General features: G+C 41.6%; 1 protein-coding gene across 3 annotated transcripts; it reads left to right on the forward strand.

Annotated features, from left to right (window-relative positions):
• On the forward strand, positions 1-23,937 carry LOC124038128 (DNA-binding protein Ikaros). 3 transcript variants are annotated; one of them, XM_046353619.1, is made up of 8 exons: positions 1-299; positions 5,038-5,091; positions 5,295-5,417; positions 17,092-17,373; positions 19,755-19,922; positions 20,521-20,646; positions 21,522-21,656; positions 22,414-23,937. In XM_046353619.1, exons 1-8 carry the CDS (start codon positions 20-22, stop codon positions 23,103-23,105), a joined length of 1,860 nt encoding a protein of 619 aa, XP_046209575.1. In that variant the 5' UTR covers positions 1-19; the 3' UTR covers positions 23,106-23,937. The 3 variants fall into 3 exon arrangements, with proteins under 3 accessions (XP_046209575.1, XP_046209576.1, XP_046209577.1); XM_046353620.1 differs by lacking the exons at positions 1-299; positions 5,038-5,091; positions 5,295-5,417; ... (1 more) ...; positions 19,755-19,922; positions 20,521-20,646 and adding an exon at positions 20,653-20,785; XM_046353621.1 differs by lacking the exons at positions 1-299; positions 5,038-5,091; positions 5,295-5,417; ... (1 more) ...; positions 19,755-19,922; positions 20,521-20,646 and adding an exon at positions 20,654-20,785 and having other exon boundaries at positions 21,525-21,656.
• Positions 23,938-25,248: the final 1,311 nt, after the last annotated feature.

Raw genomic sequence — 25,248 nt, forward strand, 5'->3', positions numbered from 1 at the left:
TCATGCATGGCTGCCAGTAATGGTCTACTGGGTGTCAGCTTTTATTGGCACGATACAAAGCAAGAGCCAAGGGCTGCTGCCTCCACTCCCCAAGCAGACTCGACCTCTGGATAAAAGCAAGCAAAATGCCTCAGTCGAGCACAGAAACATTGAAATGTTAGGCTGGAAAGAGGAAGTGCAGTGGAGAGGGGAGGGACCGAGGGCAGAGTTCCATGGGGCTGCCGCGGCGCTTCGAACTTCTGCACATGGAGCGGGGGAGAGTTGGAAGAACTTCATATTGCAAACTCAAGGAATAGCAGGTAGAGTAACTTTCACGATGCTTGTTAACTTCGAACTCATTTAAAGCGTTTATTCGTATTTCTAAATAGTAAGAAAGGGCCTTACTCGTTAAAAAAAAGAACTATGTAGCGGATTGGAAAACATTGTCCTGAAGTCTGGTGCAGGTGCGCGAGCGTCTGAAATCCTGTGATGCGAGTATTTGTATAGTGGCGCATGTAACGGATTTGACCAAAAAGTCCAGGAAATTGTCATGTTTAATGAATGTTATACAATTTTGATCAGCATTGTAGTTAATATCAAACGCACTTAGAAAAATAAAATAATGGAAAATGTTCCTCTTTTCCCATACTCCTTTTTGGAGATTGCAGGAATTGCTCACAATTATCTTGACCATATAGAAGTATTAGGTTATATTTCTTGCCATTGACGATTAAGTCTAAAATAATTATGGTTAATATAAAAACAAAAATACGTTTTTGTGGTTTGCAAGTTTTACATAGACTCCTATCACTTTTCGTACCAGATCAACACCTGTTGCAACTGTGCGCATCCAGAATGAATATCTAATTATAACTATTTTGCTTCATGTCATTCAAGGTTCATGTCATTCAAGAGTTCTTATTTCAGAAGTCCACTTCATATTATTACAAATCAAACGAAGTAGGCCTGAGTTCAAATAAACGCACAAACATTATATTAACACTCCTCAATGAGACTGCTGAAACTAATTAGCTATACTACGTTGCCTACAGGATAAAAAAACGTGGTGTTTCTCTGCTTTCTCAAAGTTACATGAAAAAGACACACACACACACACACTTCGAAATCTTGTTTCAAGGTGCCCAAGACGTTCGCAACCATTGGTTGGTCTGAGCCGAACATGACTTGTGTGTTGAGATAGTATTGGTGGGCAGGACTCAAGTAACTGTTAACATGTTGTGAAACTGACATTCAACAAAAACACAAAAGGAAGATTGGGGAAACAAGTCCACAAAACTTCTCACACTTCTGTGCACTGGGACATATAATTCTACAAACTTTAACTCGTAGGTTATTATATTCCTATAACGTAGAACTATATAAATAAACAATGCAAAATCCAACTCAAGTCTAATTCATTTGGTTAAACATAAGAAGGTATATCATTTGCGCATTGTCCAGTTTGTACTCACAAAGCATCAAAAGCCACGTTGATATTGTTTTAACATGATTTAATGTGTTGATAACAATATTTCAATTTTGTTAACATAGCCTCCCGCTGGGCAAAAACTGACTGAAGTTTTCATTTAGATTGACCTCGTCAGTCTGTCATGGAAAGAGCAGGTGTTCTCTAAGGTACTCACTTTTTTTTTAGGGCAGCTAAACACTTGCATTTCAATTTGATGGTAGTAGCCTACATACTTTTTAAAAGTTGATTTTAAAAACGAATCCAAAATTAAAAACACAACAACTCGTCAAATGTACTTGCCCTCATATGAAATCAACTTAGTATATTGAAATGACTATGAGTAAAATCAAGCAATGACTTGCACCCAACCCCATAGCACAATTATGACAGTTTATGTATCTGCTTCTTCGGATTGAGGATGGTTGAAATGCTGCAAACACATGCTTGTTGACACATCCACTTCCTTGTTACTAGCAGACTGAGGAAGGGGAAAGCGAAAGAAAGGCAGTTATTAAAATAATCGTCACTGAATACGAGTGTAATGAAGTGTGTCAGATGCAATTGAAGACCCTATAAGGAAACTCATTTCGCCCCTGTAATGTAGCCATTCCAACCCTTACAATAGGTGCCCAAACATCTGCTCAGTAAGATTATCATCTTTCAATTCATGGCGACACATTTCCTTAATTTCCAATGAGAAATTGCTCTATAAATATTAAAAGATGACTGTTTTGACTGTTTATTATATTGCGTGGTATAGTGTCGTAGGGCATGGTTCCCCAAATTGTGGGTTTGGAACCACAGGTGGGTCGCTGGTAAGGCATGAGCGAGTTATGGCACAAATGTTGTTTTATTTAACACCGCAATGGATGAGGTGGGACTCAGTACACAAAATGTCATATCCATTTAAAAAAAAATCTCATTATCAAAATATATTAATCAAACTGATAACATTGTATTTTAGGAAAAAATTGCCACAAAAGCCACTGTTCTTAATTTCTTGTCCAAATGACTGATTGTTTTTTGTATGCCATATATCAAAAGGAATTTTCTGGAGAAACAGATGAGTATTTTCTAGTACAGTCTTGAATCACGCTTCTCACAGAAGCAGCATATGCTAATAATAGTTTGGGAACAAAAACATTTCAAGTAAGAATACCTGATATGATACGTTTCTTGTTTTAATTTTCACCAACAACAAAAACGTATGAAAAACTTAGCCTGATGTTCAATATCACCACCTAGATTGTATTGATTTTCATATATGACTGTTTTATTCATTGGTATTAGCCCCCATGTAATTTGCATATGTTTTTTTTTTGTTGATATTCCAACATTTAAGGATGAATATGAGTTACTAGATTATAGTTTATATTATAAAACCCTGTCTGTCCGTTTTTACTTCCTCCCATTATCCAAAGTGTGCTGGTGTAGTCCACTTTGGCTGTTTAACGGTTTGGCTGTTTCAGTCTCCACCCTGCTCCATTTTATGTGTTCGCACCCTGCTCTGCACAGCCCCCCCCCCCCCCCCCCCCACACACACACACACACACCCACACACACACCCACACACACACAATCCCTTGAGTTAGGACTGAGGGTGTTGTGAACCCACAGCCCTCTTCCTGTCTCTCCTCCCCTTAGTAAACGCACTCAAACCCACTGCCATGACTCTTCCTGCCCTTTATGAGGCACTTTCATAAAGCAGCTGTTGCCGTTAGTGCCTTGTTTTGTCATACTGGACTCTAGAAGGTGGTGTCATTCTGGAATATTGTCTGAATGAAACCATCCACAAAATATACAATATATTGAGAATCATCAACAAGGAAAAAAAAACATTAGAGCAAGAAATTCAACTAATTGTCTTTTTTCACAAACACCTGTGGATCAAAATGAAACGTTACGGTGAACCTTAGACAGGGAATAAAAGTATGATAAGAAAAATGCTCCCCGTCCGTCCCCCAAAACATTACTTGAATCTAGCATCAGGTACTAAAAGTAAGAACGGTGTCACTTTGGGTGAATATACAACTTCCTGAATGTTTTCATGCACCTTGCTCTCCACATGTCTACACAACTCGCTTGTGGTTTAACATGGGAATGCATTTCTCACTTCTGTCAAAGTCCCCCACCAACACCATCAGTATTTCCCTTCGCACCATCTGCCCAGAAAAAAAGGGCACATGAGAATACCACCCCCTCTCGACCTCCAAACTCCAGATGCTAAAGAATGATGACGCAGGCATGGCCGCCTAGTCTTGTATCGACACACATCAGCACGCAACACCAACTGTGCTTTCTGCGCCACATCTCCTGCACTAATGACCTCTGCCCTTCCCACCCCCTCTGCAACCCCCCCCCCCCCCCCACCTCCCCCACGTGAGTCCTGGGTGTCTGTGGGTTGTGGAACTCAGCCTCGACTCGCCTGTCCGCTGAACATTGTGCGTTGCAACAGCGGCGGGGGCTGCTTGGTGGCTTCCCACTATTTGTTCCAAATGTGTGGAGCCATCTGTCAGTAAAACAGGAAGGCCTAGGTTCCCCTTCTCCCTTGGGCTTGCTTCGCTATTTTAGGGAGCTTCACTTCTCCCTGTGTGGCTGGCTGGGCCGGGCAAGCGGCTCCACCAAGGGCCTTCTTGAAGTGGCGGTGCCGAGTCTGAGGCTGTTGTGCCCATCTGCTGCAGGCTTGAGGGGGATGCATTATTAATGGGGCCACGCGCACTGGTGACTCCTCAGATATGCAGCAGGCTCTGGCCAGGGGATGTGCTCTTCTTCATTAAACTGCCTCCTCTTGTGCGAGAGAAACTTACTTCGGGGCCCCTCGGCCTTCCTCTATCGATCTCTCTGTCCCTGGTTCTCTCTCTCCACTTTCGCTCTCTGGCACACTCCCTGTCAGTCTTGGTTCCCTCCCCTCTCGAACTCTGTATCTTCCCCCTCTCTATATTTCTCTGTCTCGCTCTCTCTTTCCGGGTCCCGCTCTGCATCTCTCTCGGACTGTCTGTCTCCCTCTTCCTCTCTCTCTCTTTCTTATCTTTCTCCCTCTCCTCTCTCTTTGTTTCTGATTGTGGCTCCTCTCGCACATGTCTGTGCTCGGATAGTGGCGCGCTCAGCGATGCATGCTCAGTAAATTAGAGCGAACACGAGCGCCGATAAGCTTGGCACGGGCAAACAGCCGCATCCTCAGTGACCTAGGGCCAGTTAATTTTCTGCTTAATTTTGCGGCAGTCAGTTTGCATTTGTGGATGATTACGTGGCAGGAAATTAACAATAAATAACAAATGTGGTCTGAAAGCCCCTTCCCAGCACCCCCATCGCCATAGCCCATCATGCGGGGCCAAGCCACTCTCCCAGGCCGCCCTCTCTGTCAGACTTGTAATGAAAATGTCTGTAATTCTTTGTAATGTAATGTGGAGGACAGTGGTGTGTCTTTCGGTGTGACAAGAGTGATCTTGCCGGGGTGACGGAGTTGTACAGAGAGAGGTCACCCCTTTAGTCAGCTGTGGCTTTTTATAATGTTGTGTTTTTTTCAGCCCTGCGGAGCTGTTGATTACATTTAAACACATCTACATCTCTGTGTCTCTCTATCCCATTAGAGTACCTGCACCGAATGGAGACGGAGGAGGCACAGGAGATGTCTCAGATGCCAGGTAAGAGCTTCTGTTTTCAGAACTGGCACTGTAGGAGCATGTCTGGTAGAACAGAGAAGCACAGCGTGAGTTGCACAGAGCCCAAGCTGAGTGGCACAGTCATACCACATGTAATAGATTATAGATAATTATGGTTCTATCATATGAGCAATAATGAACCATGTTCCGGTGGCTAATGGGTTTGCTGGTGTTTCCCCATGTAGGCAGGGACAGCCCCCCTCCCAATGATGTGTCTGAGGAGAATGACGAAGCCATGCCCATCCCAGAGGACCTGTCTGCTAGCTCCAATCTGCAACACAACAACAGGGGTGACAAAGAAGGCATGGGTGAGTGACAGATCACATGAGTTTCACCGTGCTTCCCTTAATGCACCACTCCTACATCAGTAGGCCTATGAACCAGTTAAGTTGCTGCACCTAGACCAGTATATCCATCAAAACCTTTACCTGTATACCCCAAAACCTTTACCTGTATACCCCAAAACCTTTACCTGTATACCCCAAAACCTTTACCTGTATACCCCAAAACCTTTACCTGTATACCCCAAAACCTTTACCTGTATACCCCAAAACCTTTACCTGTATACCCCAAAACCTTTACCTGTATACCCCAAAACCTTTACCTGTATACCCCAAAACCTTTACCTGTATACCCCAAAACCTTTACCTGTATACCCCAAAACCGAGCCGTTCCCAGAGCACCTTCAGAAATATGTAAACCCTCAGGACAAATGTAGTAGCACTGTTGTTGCTCATAATAATAATGAAAATAATGATCTTTTTCAAAATGATGTGGAAATACATGATGAAATACATGAACAATTAACAATACATGTGTTTGTTACACCCGCCTACACTTAAAATACATTTCAGCACTTTTTGTACATAGTCCTCTCATTTTAGGGCACCAAAGGTATTGGGACAAATTCACTTATATGTGTATTAAAGTAGTCAAAAGTGTAGTATTTGGTCTCATATTCCTATAACACAATGACTACATCAAGGTTTGACTCTATACATTTGTTGGATGCATTTGCTGTTTTGTTTGGGTCGTGTATCAGATAATTATGTGCCCATCCACCTTAAATCAGTGTAGATGAAGGGGATGAGACAGGTTAAAGAAATATTTTTAGGCCTTGAGACAATGGAGACATGGATTGTGTATGTGTGCTATTCAGAGGGTGAATGGGAAAGACAAAAGATTTAAGTCCCTTTGAATAGGGTATGGTAGTAGGTGCCAGGCGCACCGGTTTGAGTGTGTCAAGAACTGCAACACTGCTGGGGATTTTTTCCGCTCAACAGTTTCACTGGTGTATCAAAAATGGTCCACTGCACAAAGGATATCCAGCCAACATGACACACCTGTGGGAAGCATTGGCGTCAACATGGGCCAGCATTCCTGTGGAATTGTCTTGAGACCTTGTAGAGCCCATGCCCCAGCAAATTGAAGCTGTTCTGAGTGCAAAAGGGGGTGCAACTCAATATTAGGAATGAGCTCCTAATGTTTCGTACACTCAGCATAAGTGAATATGTCCCAATACTTTAGGTCTCTTAAAATGGGGGGCTATGTACAAAATGTGCTGTAATTTCTAAACAGTCCACCTAATATGGATTACAATACGCCCCCCAAAAAAAGCTGACAGACTCACTTTAACCTCGTAGTCATTGTATCATTTCAAATCCAAAGTGCTGGAGTACAGAGCCAAAACAACAACAACATTGTCACTGTCCTAACACTTTTGGAGCTCACTGCACATATCATAAAAGCAAATGTCTTAGTAACATAACTATTTTGTTAGTAACATAACTATTTTGTTAGTAACATAACATTTCGTAACGGCATCCCAACAAGCGGTTGCCACATGTAACAACAACCCCTTAGATCCACTCATTACTTGCAATCTGGCACTTTAACCAAACACAGTTGTTTTGAGCATGCAATCTAAAAGTTATTGATGCATTTAGGTCATTGGCAGGAAAGGCTGTACATTTCTCTGATCCGTCTCATGATGTGCAAAACCTTAAGGAATGGCTAATGTGCCCTTGATATGAGGATGTTACTAAATTAAGCCAGGGAATATCATGGACATAATATTAGCATTAGTTGATGTACACGTTTATTTCTACTCGGGACATGACTGCGATATCAGGGGACACCAGGCAGCATTTACCACACAGAGTTTTGGAATTTCAATTGTTGCTTCATGGGAACATTTGTGAAAAGCACCCCTACCTGCATGCAAGGTGAACCATATCATATTCTATGCCTAAAAGTACAGTAGCTCATGCAACCAATAGCTAGGGTGCCTCTGTGGGATGTGTCGGTGATCCATTGTGATAACTACAATACACCGTAAGTGTTGCTATAAAGTGTGGCGTAAAATTAGAATGTCGCTCCTTCTGTATTAGCTCCAGATAGCGGTGTGGTGTCGTGTACCGTTGCACTTTGAGGCGGCGTCTGTCAAATAACATGTCACAGCAGAGGAAACTGAAATAGGATGTGCAAGAGTTTCCTAAGAAGAACTTGCCATCAGTCAGTTTCAACACTCCAGGAGATAAAGACTTCAGGAGCAGAGTCGAGTTCAGAGATCAGCACGGCACATCCCAGCGCATCGCACCACCGCACTGCTAACGCACCTGCAAACACACACACACACACAAACACACACACACACACACACACGCTTTCACTTCAACTGTCAAGCTGTTAACTCAGCAGCACACATAAGGAACTCCAGCCCTTGCCAGCGTGCCATAGTTTACGACAAGGATGCCCATTGTCATGCACCGGGAATGTATTGTAACTGCCCTACCTATCATGAAGTACACACGTGTCTTTATCAAGATTCACCTTAGTTGAGGTGAACACGTCGGTCAGCATTTGTTGCGGAGCAATCATCATAAGACATAATGAGGCTTTCACGTCCAGCAGCTGCAATTCCAATTTTTATTCATGATCCACCAACTGATTACATTTCTGAAAGCATTACATGGACTAGGCCCTGTGCAAGTGTGCAGTTGAGCTAGAGATAGAAGAGTAGGCCATGGGAAACACAGGCATATGCTGCTGTGGTTTGCCCTAGTCAGCCATGGCTTTCTCCATATGACTGTCTTTGTGGCTGAGCCTATGATTAGTCATTTCACTTGCCAGATTTGACATATTAGGAAAAACAGCTCAAATGACCCAAATCTTCACTGATGCACAATGGGGACTATGACTTAGAGATCACAGTCAGACAGTTTAGAATTTCTATGCGCGCTTCCTAAGTGAATTGAAAGATATTTGTTGATCAATTTGGGAATGTCGTAACAGACATTATTCCATAGTACTTTCAACATGTTTTTGTAAATTCACTGAGAGGTCATGAGAGGTCATCGGTGATAAAAGTTACTGTATTGTGTTCTTTGTTGAGTTTGTTTTTTAAGGACGGGTTGGATGATTCTTCATCTCTATATCTGGTCTTATAGTATTTTGAAGAGGACCTGAATCAGGAGAGAGGTCGGCCTAAACATAGACAATAGTGTGTGTGTTTGTTGTATGTGTTGGTCTTTGAGTGTGAGCGAGTGTAAGTGTTTGTGTATATGTGTTGCTCTGCACTCCCTGAAGATCTAATCACCAGTGTGAGAGGAAGTGACTCTTATATCTATGCAGTGCATCGCTGGCTCGCTGATCAACCCCAAATGCATCAGGGAGTTATTATTATCTGTCAGGATCATGTGGTACAAAGGCTATGAGCCTGAAGTGCAGATCGCACACAGGATCGTGTAACTGAGACAGGGAGGCTGAAAGTATAACGGAAGCTCAAGACCTCAAAGCCTGGTTGCTTTTTGCAGTTTTCCATTTACTTTCCAAAGCTAGCATAGGTTCGTCCTACAAAGCGTCTCCAGGTTCATCCTACATTGCCTCACCATACAAGTCAACAAGCACAACACGTGTTCCCCTTGTGTGGGGAGTACAATGCAAATCATCTCACAAGTATGCCTTACAAGTTGCCTTATTGAATTCAATTGTTAAAACATATATATTTGGTCATTACAGTCACACCGACAGTAAAATGACATGTCACAGTACGTCTTTCTGGTGACACAATTTCTCTTTCGCTATGAATCATTAGAGCTATTAAGTTATTCACGACAACCGTGTTTAATTCATCCCCGAGTGCTAAGCTTTTGAGTTCTCGGAAATTCAAGGCTAGTAGAAAAGTCCACTTTGTTTTTGGTGCTCCTAATCAACACTGACACACTCAAAAGAGTCATGTTCAGTGTGGCATTAACGTGGTTTTACATGCAGCATGTGGTTGTTTCCACAGTCAGGCAAGCACACACTGGCCTATTTTCATCAGGCAGTGAGAAAAGAAGCCCCGTTACAGGAACCTCCAACAGGCTATTTTTACTTCCACCCTAGATATCTAAGCCAACACCAATGACTTGTTATCAGTTACCTGTGTTTCCTGTGTATTCTTTTCTTATACTGAACAAAAATGTATTTTATGAGTTACAGTTCATAAAAGGAAATCAGTCAATTGCAATAAATTAATTAGGCTCTAATCTACAGATTTCATATGACTGGGCAGGGGTGCAGCCATGGGGGGGGGGGGCATAGGCCCACCCACTTGGAAGCCAGGGCCACCCACTGGGGAGCCAGTTCCTACCAATCGGAATTTGTTTTTCTCCACAAAAGAGCTTTATGACAGACTCATAAACCTCAGCAACCCCCCTCCACCCCCACTCAGACAATCTCGTAGGTGAAGAAGCCGGATGTGGAGGTTCTGGGCTGGCGTGGTTACACTTGGTCTGTGGTTGTGAGGCCGATTGGACATACGACATTGGAGGCAGTTTGAATGTTAATTTCTACCGTTAATTCTCTGGCAACAGCTCTGGTGGACATTCCTGCAGTCAGCATGCCAATTGCATGATCCCTCAAAACTTGAGACATCTGTGGCATTGTGTTGTGTGTCAAAATGTTTTTATTGTCCCCAACACAAGGCGCACCTGTGTAATGATCATGCGGTTTAATCAGCTTATTGATATGCCACACCTGTCAGGTGGATGGACTATCTTGGCAAAGGAGAAATAGGGTGGTAAACAAATTTGTGCACAACAATTGAGAGAAATATGCTTTATGTGCTTATGGAAAATGTCTGGGATTTTTTATTTCAGCTCACGAAACATGGGACCAACACTTTGAATTTATATTTTTGTTCAGTATAGCTTGTGAATTTAGAAATGTAGTGTCTCTTTTGTACCAATGTATCAAATCAAGGAAGCTGGAACTGTTACTAAGTAAACTCAGCAAAAAAAGAAACGTCCCTTTTCAGGAACCTGTCTTTCAAAGATAATTTGTAAAAATCCAAATAACTTCACAAATCTTCAATGTAAAGGGTTTAAACACTGTTTCCCATGCTTGTTCAATGAACCATAAACAATTAATGAACATGCACCTGTGGAATGGTCGTTAAGACACTAACAGCTTACAAACGGTAGGCAATTAAGGTCACAGTTATGAAAACTTAGGACACTAAAGAGGCCATTCTACTGACTCTGAAAAACACCAAAAGAAAGATGCCCAGGGATCCTTCTCATCTACGTGAACGTGCCTTAGGCATGCTGCAAGGAGGCGTGAGGACTAGGACTAGATGTGGCTAGGGCAATAAATTGCAATGTCTGTACTGTGAGACGCCTAAGACAGCGCTACAGGGAGACAGGACGGACAGCTGATCGTCCACGCAGTGGAAGACCATGTGTAACCACACCTGCACAGGACCGGTACATCCGAACATCACACCTGCGGGACAGGTACAGGATGGCAACAACAACTGCCCGAGTTACACCCGGACGCACACCCGGATGCACAATCCCTCAATCAGTGCTCAGACTGTCCGCAATAGGCTGAGAGATGCTGGACTGAGGGCTTGTAGGCCCGTTCTAAGTTAGGTCCTCACCAGACATCACCGGCAACAAAATCACCTATGGGCACAAACCCACTGTCGCTGGACCAGACGGGACTGGCAAAAAGTTATCTTTACTGACGAATCACGGTTTTGTCTCACCAGGGGTGATGGTCGGATTCATGTATATTGTCGAAGGAATGAGCGTTACACCGAGGCCTGTACTCTGGAGCGGGATCGATTTGGAGGTAGAGGGTCCGTCATGGTCTGGGGCGGTGTGTCACAACATCATCAGACTGAGCTTGTTGTCATTTCAGGCAATTTCAACGCTGTGTGTTACAGGGAAGACATCCTCCTCCCTCATGTGGTACCCTTCCTACAGGCTCATCCTGACATGATCCTCCAGCATGACAATGCCACCAGCCATACTGCTCCTTCTGTGCATGATTTCCTGCAAGACAGGAATGTCAGTGTTCTACCATGGCCCGCGAAGAGCCCGGATCTCAATCCCATTGAGCAAGTCTGGGACCTGTTGGATCGGAGGGTGAGGGCTAGGGCCATTCTCCCCAGTAATGTCTGGGAACTTGCAGGTGCCTTGGTGGAAGAGTGGGGTATCTCACAACATCTCATCTCACAGCAAGAACTGGCAAATCTGGTGGAGTCCATGAGGAGAAGATGGACTGCAGTACTTAATGCAGCTGGTGGCCACACCAGATACTGACTGTTACTTTTGATTTTGACCACCCCTTTTTTCAGGGACACATTATTCAATTTCTGGTAGTCACATGTCTGTGGAACTTGTTCAGTTTATGTCTCAGTTGTTGAATCTTGTTATGTTCATGCAAATATTTACACGTTAAGTTTGCTGAAAGTAAGCGCAGTTGACAGTAATAGGACATTTCTTTTTTGCTGATTTTATATGATAGTCTACCGTGTTGAAAAGTATATTTATTTCTTTAACTTCCAAGTAAAGTGAATAAGCCCAGGGTTTTGTCATGGAAAGTCTCTGGAAAGATACCTGAGCTTCAGTGCTCTACACCAACCCTCATGTTGTCGCTCTAGCCCCTCTCTTACTCACTATCACATAGCTGAGGTAGATAGCACTGAACCTAGCAAGGCAGAGGGAACTACTACTGCTGTGCTGTAGCTTCTCAGAGATATACAGTATGGGGAAATTGCGACAAAATTTGGGATGGGAAGAAGGGGGGCTCCCGAGTGACGCAGCGGCCTAAAGGCACTACATTTCAGTGCTAGAGGCGTCACTACAGACACCCTGGTTCAAATCCAGGCTGTTTCACAACCGGCAGTGATTGGGAGTCCCATAGGATGGCGTACAATTGGCCCAACGTCATCTGGGTTTGGACGGTGTAGGACATCATTGTACTGACATGCCTGGTAAAAAAATAGAAGCTTTTTTACTTTATATCATGTTTGTCACACAGTCACACACCTTGATTTACTTGTTTTGGGAAGCAAGTGTTAAGTCACACAGAGAAGGACAAACAATGAAACAACTGCCATTAATCTCTAAATCTGCCTTTCAATGTCAATGTCAGACATTTAAGTCAAATTAACAATAATTATAAATGTGGTAGTTTGGGTTCTCAATGCTGATTGGCTGAAACAACATTTCAGCTTTGTGTATATCAGACAATATGACACGGGTATGATGCAAAAATACTTGTTTAGTGTTTTATTTACATTGGTCTAGAAGAAAAAGAAACGCACACCTATTAAGACGAGGTGCTGGCTAGCGGAGTAGGAAACTTGAAAATAAAAGAGAGCTACCACTGGGCACATCTCACTAGGAGCTCAGATGCAAACATTTAATTACCAACGTTTCGAAACGTTGGTAATGACATTTTTGCACCTGAGCTCTTAGAGTGTGCGGCTCTCTTTTATTTTCAAGTTATTTACATTGGTAACCAATTAATAATAGCAATAAGGCACCTCAAAGTTTGTGGTATATGGTCAATATACCACGGCTAAGGGCTGTATCCAGGACACACCTACTCATTCAAGGGTTTTTCTTTATTTTACTATTTTCTGCATTGAATAATAGTGAAGACATCAAAACTATGAAATAACACATATGGAATCATGTAGTAACCAAAAAAGTGTTAAACAAACCCAAATATATTATATTTTTGAGATTCTTTAAAATAGCCATTCATTGCCTTGATGACAGCTTTGCACACTCTTGCATTATCTTTACCAGCTTCATGAGGAATGCTTTTCCAACAGTGGGAACTCTTGAAGTAGTTCCCACATATGCTGAACACTTGTTGGCTGCTTTTCCTACACTCTGCAGTCCAATTCATCCCAAACCATCTCAATTGGGTTGAGGTCGGAGGATCATCTGATGCAGCACCATCACTCTCCTTCTTGGTCAAGTAGCCCTTACACAGCCTGGAGGTGTTGTTTTGGTCATCGTCCTGTTGAAAAACAAATGATAGTCTCACTAAGAGCAAACCAGACGGGATGGCGTATTGCTGCATAATGCTGTGACAGACATGCTGGTTAAATGTGCCTTGAATTCTAAATAAATCACCAGCAAAGCATCCCCACACCTCTTCCTCCATGCTTCACGGTGGGAACCACATATGCGGAGATCATCCGTTCACCTACTCCGCGTCTCACAAAGACACAGCGATTGGAACCAAAAATCTCAAATTCTCAAATAATTCAAATCAGACCAAAGGACAGATTTCCACCAGTCTAATGTCCATTGCTCGTGGTTCTTGGCCCAAGGAAGTCTCTTCTTCTTATTGGTGTCCTTTTGTAGTGGTTTCTTTGCAGAAATTCGACCATGAAGGCCTGATTCACGTAGTCTCCTCTGAACAATTGATGCTGAGATGTGTCTGTTACTTGGCCTCTGTGAAGCATTTATTTGGGCTGCAATCTGAGGTGCAGTTAATTAACTCTAATGAACTTATCCTCTGCAGCAGAGGTAACTCTCGGTCTTCCTTTCCTCTGGCGGTCCTCATGAGAGCCAGTTTCATCATAACGCTTGATGGTTTTTGCGACTGCACATAAAGAATCTTTCAAAGTTCCTGGAATTTTCCAGATTGACTGACCTTCATGTCTTAAAGTAATGATGGACTATCGTTTCTCCTTGTTCATTTGAGCTGTTCTTGCCCTAACATGGACTTGGTATTTTACCAAATAGGGCTATCTTCGTATAACACCCCTACTTTGTCACAACACAACTGATTGACTCAAACGCATTAAAAAGGATAGAAATTCCATAAATGAACTTTTAACAAATGCATTCCAGGTGACTCCCTCATGAAGCTGGTTGAGAGAATGCCAAGAGTGTGCAAAGCTGTCATCAAGGCAAAGGGTGGCTACTTTGAAGAATCTAAAATATATTTTGATTTGTTTAACACTTTTTTGTTTACTACATGATTCCATACGTATGTGTTATTTAATAGTTTTGATGTCTTCACTGTTATTCTACAATGTAGAAAATACTAAAAATTAAGAAAAACCCTTGAATGAGAAGGTATGTCCAAACGTTTGACTGGCACTGTAACTCACACACACACACACACACACACACACACACACACACACACACACACACACACACACACACACACACACACACACACACACACACACACACACACACACACACACACACACACACACACACACACACACACACACACACACACACACACACACACACACACACTCTTTAACAAAGCACATTTTTTGTGCGTGTGTTATTACTGATCAATTAACTTATACATTCATAATTAGTAGGTTTTGTTTTCGGTTTTAATTTTTTTTCTTATTTGTGTTCTTATGTATTGTATATTATGTATTGTATACAACCACACCTGCACATCGTTAAACATTTTATTTCATTTTTTCTGTATTGCTGTCTATCACTTGTTTTCTCTGATGCAAATAAATAAGTGAAATCCCAGACGAACCCCCAAATACGTTACAAGTTTTATGCATTACATTAAACCGAACAACAAACACATAGAAGGTACTAACATATTATTCTCTCATTACTGTAATCATGTAGAAGTTGGAAAATGGTTGTATTCATGTTGTAGCCAACCACCCAGTCATCTTCACGTCTATTGTTCTGGCTGACCTGTAGGCTTAACATGTTTGGAGACATGCAGGCCTTAATTCAGTGGTTATTGAAAATATGCTCTTCACAGTTATCATTGCCTCTCTGCCTGGGGTGCGCTCTCTCTTTCTGTTCTATTTCGTCGTGCCTTTCTGCTTTCATCTAGCTGGCTTCCTTTGTGTTCTATAGGCATGTGGTTTGTGTTCTCTTCACCTCGCCTGCTCAGTGGAAAAACATGTAGGCTATGTGTCCAATTGCAAAGTGACAACAGGGCAACAGACAAAATGTTGTAAGGCGAGGGAGGAGCATTATACTGCCCTGGACTTACAGTATTTCAGCAGTTAGCATAATATAACTTATTCTAACACAAATTGTTCTTTGGTCAATCCACTATCACCAATGTGATGTTGAATTTGATTATTTGAATAGCTAGCATAGTGCTGTACACCAAATGCTGATTTCATCCAGCATCACCAAGATGGTGGTGGGTTGATAATGAAGTTGTGTTCGAGAGCAACAGGAAGTCACTGTATTCACACCAGTTGCCTTTCCGCTTTCACTGGATGAATCACGCACTATGGAAGCTTGTTCCCTACCAAGTGTCAGTGAAAACAAGCGTCCTGCAAAATAGACTCAAGTTTCAGTTACACCGTTTTACAATTCCTTGTCTGTGCTTCCCTTTCTGTCACTTCTCCATAATTCTTGGTATTTTGGTTAGGCAGGCCTCGTTTCTGACGCTTCCCCTTTTTCCCCTATAGATTCCTATAATTCATTATTTCCACTTCTTCCTCTTTGGGTGTACAAACAAGGTAGACACATGAGGAAATCAGCCACCATGAAATGCAAATGAGGTTGAGGGGTTTGCCAGGTTTCAAGTGTTTATTCCCTCCAGTATTTAAAACCTTGTCGTCACATTTCCTTTTACACTCGTTCCTTTAAAACGTGTGCTTTTATTGAGACGATAATCGTCGATTCAAATTATTGTCATGCCATAGTCTGGTTACAAAGCCATTGAAAAGAATGACAACAGTTATGCAAACCCGGCGCCAGGATGAAGTGACAATGGGGGCAGTTGAAATCGATATTAGTTCCAATGTCTAGTTTTGATTTACATTTGGTTGAGTTGTCACCTAACGTGAATTCAACATGAAATCTACAAAAACAGTTCACTATGTCATTGGGCTTATCTTAAAAGTTGGGTGAAAAAAATACAACAGTTCCTTAATTTGATTACTTAAAAAATAAAATCCTATCAGTGTGTGTGTGTGTGTGTGTGTGTGTGTGTGTGTGTGTGTGTGTGTGTGTGTGTGTGTGTGTGTGTGTGTGTGTGTGTGTGTGTGTGTGTGTGTGTGTGTGTGTGTGTGTGTGTGTGTGTGTGTGTGTGTGTGTGTGTGTGTGTGTGTGTGTGTGCCTTTATCATAGTTTGTTGGTCTGGTTGACACCGCTGCCATCCTTAGTTTCACACGGCTTCCTGTGTCTCTGTTTCCTGTTTATCTTGCTGTCATTTTCACAGAAGAGTGATGATGAGAGATGCAGTATACAGTTTCACCATCTTCTTTAGCAAAAGTTTAAAAGAAATCTATATTATTCATCTGTTATGTTTGATCTGGAACATTGATCACAAGAACCCACTGCATGAGTTCAGCAAATTTGTTTCAAAGTTTTGTCCTAGTGTACTCAGCCAATAAAGTTGAATTGAGGATTGCTGCACAGAAAGTGCTGATATAAATGCTCTCACGCCGCAATTAACTATTCCTATCAGTAAGTTAATTGGAGGTGAGGCATGCTCTCACAGGTGTTCATAGACCTAATAGACTAAAACAACCAGTCAAGTAGAGGGAGACATAGACACATGCCCTTAAACTAAAAAGTCACATATTGTCCCATAGAAAGTCAAAGATTTACATCTAGTCAAATAGTAATATAGTAATGTACTCATATTTCTACACAGTTAGTTAGGCTATAGTCCCCCAGAAACATGTTCCTATTCTAAACAGTGGCCCACTGCCCTCTTTTCCAGCCTGTAACATTAAAGTTGAGGCTCGCAGTGACGAGGAGAATGGGCTCGCCATTGACATGATGATGAATGGCGAGGAGGAGGAGGAGTGTGCGGAAGACTTGCGCGTGCTCGATGCCTCGGGGGCCAAAGTGAACGGCTCCCATGCAGGCGGCCCCGACAGCAAGGGCCCCTACTCCTCGGCTGGGGGTATCCGCCTGCCCAACGGGAAGCTCAAGTGTGATATCTGTGGGATAGTTTGCATTGGCCCCAATGTGCTGATGGTGCACAAGCGAAGCCACACTGGTAAGCCATCCGCGATACTCATCGCCCTTACTTTGCACCCACGCTACGCTCACTGGTAGCCTTACAGAGAGATTATGTGTATGTGGGGTAGAGAAGATGAGATGGATTCTGTCAGTGTCTTTATCTTCACTTGAGACACTGAGAGCAGTAGACAGAGCACTGTTAGGGTTAGTCTGTGTTCTTAGGTCTTATTCCAAAGTTGCCTACAGAGCATGAGTTATAGGCTTCAAAACAAGTAATTGGGGTTTCACACTATTTTAGAGTCCGCCATTTACGTGGTATTTACTTGGAAATCGAAAATGGCAATTACGTGCTTATCACCTAATAAATGTGTTTTTTAATATTTGACCACTAAGTACCACTTAGTAGGCTACCATGCTACAGTGCTAGGCATCCACCGATTGTGTTTAATTCAACGAGATAAGCACCAGGAGCTGCTAACTGTTACCATGTCACTTCTCCGTAATTGAGGTGCAATGAAGCAGTTGAATACTTGTTTTTGTAAAAGTTATTACTTAAACAATTGGAGCTATTTGATGATGGCAGATATTAACATGAGTAGATAATGTGTTATTAAACATTGTTGAGTTTCTTTATGTGGATAATATATAGCTTTCATTGGTTTGGATTAGTTTCAGAGGCATATTTTCCCATAGTTACTGTGCTATAGTCATTATATTGGTCTATAATGCTGTAAAGGGATGTTTTAGACTGAAATATCAAAATATAGTCAGGTATGTCATCTGTCATTTGTAGTATCTACACTATATTCTGTATTGGTGACTGAGGAAGCCACTATACAATTATAATTCTCGGAGTGTTCTTTTAAATGATCACGTGAGAGAAGTGGCTCGTGATCAATTTGTTGTGTGATAAGATTGAAAAAGTATGATGAATATAATCCCTAAACATGCCCTTATATCACAGTTGAAAAACAGGATATCTGCAGCAATTAAATGGAATCTCCACAAAATGGCAATTATCCGAGTATTACAAGTTTTTCAAAATTCAGAATTGATATTCTATTGTAATGAACCCAAACCAGTGGCGGGGAACATTTTTCAAAAAGGCACTTAACTGTCAAGCTTTAGAAACTAATGAAACCCAAAATGGAAGAAAGGAACACTAGACTAATGTAAATGCAAAATAACATATAATAAAATATATAATGAAGTGCCTCCTATTTAAATAGAAAATATTCTGTGGTGTCTCTGCTCCTGAAATGCATTTTTAATGAGTTTCCTTTTTTCTATATTTTTGCTGCTTCACTGGTAACTCTTATTTTATGGGGCCTTTTGAGAGAAAAAAAAGCCATATTAAAACCTTCTCACAGAATGCCACAACACTCAGAGAGGCTAGATATTGGTTTATTCCAGAACCACTGATCAGGAAGACTGGCTCTCAACACAAAGTGTTTCCTTCACTTTATTCAAATGAGCTTGAATTTGCATTGTGATGGGCTGCTCTTATTTTAGAGACGAAGAAGAAGAGAAAAAAAAAGAAGAGATTTTCTGATCAAATTGACCCAGGCACTGGTGCATTACGGAACTGGCAGCCTGAGTCTGAAAGGCTCTTGTTCGATCAGAGCGCCATTCGGCTCCGAGGTTCAGGGCCAGGGAGTGCATGGAGAAATGGAGTGTCACTCCGCTCTCAAACCCTCATAGGCTGGTTGATTGGCCTGTGCTCAGAGTTCCTCCATCATTCACCGTGTTCTAGTGCTTGGGAGTCTTGCGGTACAGTGACCCCACATTCACATCCACAGTTGTGCTATTGGTTTAGATGCTTTAGTTCTTGCATCCAGATAGCAAAATTCAGACAATGGCTCAATACCTGACCCATTATTCTCTGAAGAGAGGCTGTTTTCATTGAGCCGAGCCGACATTGGTGCGGCTCAAAGCAAAATGACAAACTCAGAATGGTTGATAAACTGATACAAATGACAAAAATGGGTCCATCTCATACTGTAAGATGACAAAAGAGAAAGCATGTTCAGACATTCCCCACACACTGTCAACACTTTGCATTAACCCTCGGTTATATAAAGCATAGAATTCCATTCATATAAACCTACTCTTACAAACAAAATACTAATCTGCTGTAATGTACATTATTGTCATTTTGTGTCTGAGCTCATAAAACAAATTTTGCTGAAAATATTCCTATTTTCTACATGATAATATTTGCATAACTCACAAAAGACACCTATACTGCAGTTATGTATTTGTGAGATTACAAAAGTGTGCTTGTCAGTGAAAAATATCCCAACACTCATTTGCAATGAGCCAATTACATTTAAAGTGTTGATACATACTGTAGATGAGTGGCAGCTGCTCCTGTGTGCTGGCCCTAACAACCTGCTGTGTGTTGTTTCTTGTCCTCAGGAGAGCGTCCATTCCAGTGCACCCAGTGTGGCGCTTCTTTCACCCAGAAAGGCAACCTGCTACGTCACATCAAACTCCACTCAGGAGAGAAGCCCTTCAAGTGTCACCTGTGCAACTATGCCTGTCGCCGGAGAGACGCCCTCAGCGGTCACCTGCGTACCCACTCTGGTGAGTTAGGAGGATAGGATTAGTGGTCAGTGTGTTGTGGACATTAGGGCACGCAACATTTTAAAAAGGTTTTGAAACAGAAACAAAAAAATTGGACCATGTAATCCATGTAGTCCCTCCCTGTTTCAGTCCAATTTCTCCCGTTTAGGGCCTAATCAACTTTCCAGGTGGTGGTACTTACCCAGTGGAATTGTGAGGGAACACCTGCCCTGTACTCTGTGGTCTTAGTGTGGAGTGGGAACCATCCCACTGGGCACACACTGGTTGAATCAACATTGTTTCCAATGTCATTTCAATGAAATTAAGTTGAATCAACGAGGACTTAGACGTTGAATTGGCGTCTTTGCCCAGTGGGATATCGGTCATCTGCAAAGAAATGATTATAAAACCATTACATTTATCATCATTTATCATGTCAATGAAACAGGGGACTGGGTCTTTTGTAGAATGAAACAGAATTCCATTGTTATAAGTCAAAATACAACATATGTACATGTACACCACTCACAATATGGACAGTACAATGGACATCTCACATGCTTGAAAAATGTCTCTCAATTAAAATGCTGTCAATACTCACCGCTGTCACTTCTTGCAGTTGGAAAACCCCACAAATGTGCCTACTGTGGGCGGAGCTACAAGCAGCGTAGCTCTCTGGAGGAACACAAGGAGCGGTGTCACAACTACCTCCAGTGTATGGGGCTGCAGAACAGCATCTATACAGGTTAGTGTGTGTCAGTCTCTCACCTTCACCCACACCGTTGACCTACTTTGAACTTGACTACTCGTCACCACTCAGGACTCACTCTGGTGGCAACATTAATGCACCAACAATGTTGAAATTGCAACAATACTTCCAACAGGTCAGGCTCGATTTTAATGACATTTACCTGCAGAATAAATGTTTCTCTTCCGATGCAAGGCTTCCATAATATATTGGGGTGTTTGTTTGCTGTTACTAATGACTCATATCCAGTTATTCTAAAAGGGGGAAACACTTTATTCAGTAAGGAAATGTGGTATTTTCTGGTCTTCAAGTTGTACTACTTCATTCTGTGAGTCCATGAACCATAAATAAGACCATGACAAAAAAAAAATGCTGTGCTCTTTTCAGTTCATGTTTTGTTAAAAATGTATTGACAGTTCTGCTTAAAATCTTATAAGACTTTTGTGAATGTGGAACATGGTTTAAAGTTAAATAAATATAGTAAGATAATGTAGCTTTTTATAGTAAGATAATGTAGCTCACGTAAAAAATGACCTCTTTATACTACGGAGAGATCCATTGTGGGCGGATGTACATGAACTGACAACATTAGGAAGTGGGGCAAGAGTGCAGAGGTTAAGAAGAGGAAATTAGAAGAGGAAATGATGAGAAAGGTTGATCACTCTGCTTTGCTTAGTGAGTAAGGCCAATGTATACCAACTGCAGCACATCTGTCAATAAAGGCCTCCTCATCATTGTGCCATGTATCTACAGTCAGGGAGGGATGCTTTAGCAAATTGTAGCAAGATCCTGTTATACAGTAATTATACTTTTTATCAGGTCAGATTTCACTACTTTGATTCTGAAACCTACTTTTCTGTCTTGCTTTCCAGTAGTAAAGGAAGAAAGCAACCAGAATGAGCAGAGGGAAGACTTAAGCCAGATGGGATCTAAGAGAGCCTTGGTGCTAGACAGACTAGCTAATAATGTAGCCAAACGTAAGAGCACTATGCCACAGAAGTTTGTAGGTAAGGGATAAAGTCTTCTACCTTCGCATACCAACAAACATGTAAAGCACAGGACTTAGGTTCCAATTGTCAGAATTGTGTATTTCAGTTTGATGCATTTGGATTTGCTAACTTTGCGCTGCAGAATAAGCTAATAATATAATATAATATAATAATAATATAATAATATAATAATAATAATAATAATATATGCCATTTAGCAGACGCTTTTATCCAAAGCGACTTAGTCATGTGTGCATACATTCTACGTATGGGTGGTCCTGGGAATTGAACCCACTACTCTGGTGTTACAAGCGCCATGCTCTACCAACTGAGCTACAGAAGGACCACTATTTTGAAAAAAAACAGCACATATTCAGCATGATCACCCTTGTGCCTGAAATCTGCATATCATTAAAACAATGTTTGAGCTTTATTTAAGTTGAGCAAAGAGAATATTTTCATTGATTTCAACTTGATCCTTACCCTTGGTGTATTATACATGTATCTGAAGATTACTCTTTCTTAAACTAACAATAAAAATATATTTACAAAACATGTCAGTAAAGTAATCATCCATGAGAAAAATGCAAAGAATGGAATATTATAAATAAGGGGAATCACTTTTCAATATGTCAAAAGTGGCCAATAAATTGACCACTAGAACCACAATTAAACATAAGTCCTTGTAATGTTTGATATCAGGAAACTGAGGTTTTAAACATTTGAATTGTAGTCTAACATTGGTATTCATCTGTTTTCTCTTTCTAACCCTCAGGTGAGAAACGCCTCTCCGACATCTCCTTCGAGGGTGGCCCGGGGGAACTGATGCAGCCTCATGTCATCGACCAGGCCATCAACAGTGCCATCAACTACCTGGGTGCCGAGTCACTCCGACCGCTCATCCAGACCTCCCCAACCTCCTCTGACATGGGGGGCATGGGCTCCATGTACCCCCTCCACAAGCCCCCTGCAGAGGGCCACGGCCTGTCAGCCAAGGACAGCGCAGCCGAAAATCTTCTGTTGCTCGCAAAGTCCAAGTCAGCCTCCAGCGAGAAGGACGGCTCCCCCAGCCACAGTGGCCAGGATTCCACCGACACGGAGAGCAACAATGAAGAGAGGGCAGGTGTCGGGGCCTCAGGCCTCATCTACCTGACAAACCACATCACGTCCGGAGTACGTAATGGCGTGCTGCCCCTGGGGAAGGAGGAGCAGCGGCAGTACGAGGCCATGCGGGCCAGTATCGAGATTGCCTCGGAGGGGTTCAAGGTGCTGAGTGGAGAGGGGGAGCAGGTGAGGGCATATCGCTGTGAACATTGCCGCATCCTCTTCCTAGACCATGTGATGTACACCATCCACATGGGCTGCCACGGCTTCCGAGACCCCTTCGAGTGCAACCTCTGTGGCCATCGCAGTCAGGACCGTTACGAGTTTTCGTCACACATGACCCGAGGGGAGCATCGCTACTGAGTTGCCAACCGAACACACACGTACTCATGAACATACATACACATGTACTAAACACACACACACATGATTTTTATACATTGTCAAGAAATTGCATGTTGAAGAACAAGTCTAATTGATGTGTATTTCACATGTTCAGGAGGAAAAAGAAACTATTCCTCAATCTGCTTTTTTAGAAAACAAAAAGGTGTTCAAATAACCGAACAAACAACTTAAAAAATGATTGTGCCTCAGCAGTAAGTATCATGTGTCACATACTGTATAGTTTTAAGTCATTCATCTACCAATTGATGTCTGTGTACATTAAATACATGTCTGTTTTCTGATAGCCTACCTAGACAGGAATATCTGTATATTTTATTCTAAAGAATACAAGGTATTGCTTGACATTTAAGTTAAAACATTACAGTGTTATTCTTCACTGTAATAACCTATTTGAATCCCACCCAAGGAAATTTAGCTCCTTATTTTACTTAAATGTTTTTTTTTATATGGACTTTTTATATATTATTTATGCCGTGTACACATGCATGTGTGTTTTATTTGTAATTTATTAGTTGGTGTTAGGGTTTCCCGTTTGATTTGTTTAGTTCAAACATTCCCATTAATCAAATGTGATACATTAATATGAGTGTAATAAATGACCGAACTAGAGTGTTTTTACTGAAAGGTGTTTGTTTGATATAAAATACGGATGGGATTCGATTTTGTCCCAGCTTTTTACATCGGTGGCAAAGAAACTGTTACTCTCAATTTGGACTAGACTTTTAAAGTCTTTTCACTCATATATCATGCTTGCAAAATATCAATAAAGGATATTTTACATACACAAAAATAATACTGATTTGTTATTCTTTCATAGTAAGCTTCACCAGGATTACATTATATAGCTGTTCAAATATTTTCAAGGATATTTCAAAGAAGGTTGCACTGTATTTTCCTACTGGATGAAATGGACAACTTTCCACACTATTCCATTTCTACCCCTGGACATTTGAATGACAATCCATTGTAGTTATTCAAAGCAATTCATAAATCATTAGGGTGCAACATCTGGCACATGAATACATTTGACTTTTAATGTAAATGATCTAACAATATCCCATGGAATAGATAATAGTGTTTGCTCTGTACATTTCAGCCATTGAGAATATAGCCTAGGCAAAGCTACAAGTATAGTACATGACCCAAAACATGAGTCAGCAACCTTAATTCTTTCATTACCAAACCATGCTGCCATGATAACCAAATGGCTAAATAAATGGATAGAAATACAGAAATGTAATTGCACGTTCTCGAACTTTCGAAAATCGTTAAGTTAACAATACGTCAGTCATTCAAAATGTAGCTGCTAATGGTCAAGGAAAAACTGAGGGAATGATTGACATGTATATTCCTGGTAAATATTTATATATTTTTTTTAAGTAAAAACATTGTTGCCAATTTAATTCATGATGAATAAATGAATACTTAGTGTATTTAAAGTGCACATTAGATACTTTACATGGTATTTAACCCCAATATGGGTTTGCTACAGTGTCCTTACTATCAAATTCAGGCAACTAAAGCATTTGCATATGTACCCAACCTATCTGCTATTTTCAGAAAGGAATATTAGGGTAGTTTAGAGATTGAAATGTAAAAGTTAATGATATAATGAAACCACATCATCACCAAGCAGTGGTACACCATGGCTTAAATGACAGAGAAGTTGATTAAGCAATTCACTATAGTTTAAAAGATCTAGCAATAGGGCAGTAGGGCTCAAATAATTCAGGTAAAGAACCACAGGGTAGGACACTGAACACCAGACAGCAGAGGTCCAGACCAGGTGTGTAATTATTAGTCCAAACCGTTAGAAATTCAGGACGGTCCCTCCCTGTTCCGCTTTGTTTGCTTACGTTTGGATCCGTTTGGTCCCGAGTGAATACACCCCAGAACACAGATAGCTTGAGAGAAAAGAGTGCTTACACACAAAGAACCAGACTGCCAGGACAAAGAAAACCAGGGAGCAAAGATCCACTGTCGCACACAGAGAACAGTGGGTGAACGCTAACACACAGAAGACCAAAGGGGATTGCCAGGCCACAGAGAAGATGTGGGTGAATGCTTCATGTCGCACATGAAGAGATAACCTAGAAGAGTG

This window comes from Oncorhynchus gorbuscha, linkage group LG06 (assembly GCF_021184085.1).
Source record: "Oncorhynchus gorbuscha isolate QuinsamMale2020 ecotype Even-year linkage group LG06, OgorEven_v1.0, whole genome shotgun sequence".
NCBI classification, from domain to species: Eukaryota; Metazoa; Chordata; class Actinopteri; order Salmoniformes; family Salmonidae; genus Oncorhynchus; species Oncorhynchus gorbuscha.

What these genes read in the sequence shown, in the direction of transcription:
- LOC124038128 (XM_046353619.1), top strand. Translation starts at nt 20, where the DNA reads ATGGTCTACTGGGTGTCAGCTTTTATTGGCACGATACAAAGCAAGAGC. An exon ending in GCAAACTCAAGGAATAGCAG is followed by an intron (nt 300 to 5,037) that starts GTAGAGTAACTT and finishes CTATCCCATTAG; the next exon opens with AGTACCTGCACCGAATGGAG. An exon ending in TCACCTGCGTACCCACTCTG is followed by an intron (nt 19,923 to 20,520) that starts GTGAGTTAGGAG and finishes CACTTCTTGCAG; the next exon opens with TTGGAAAACCCCACAAATGT.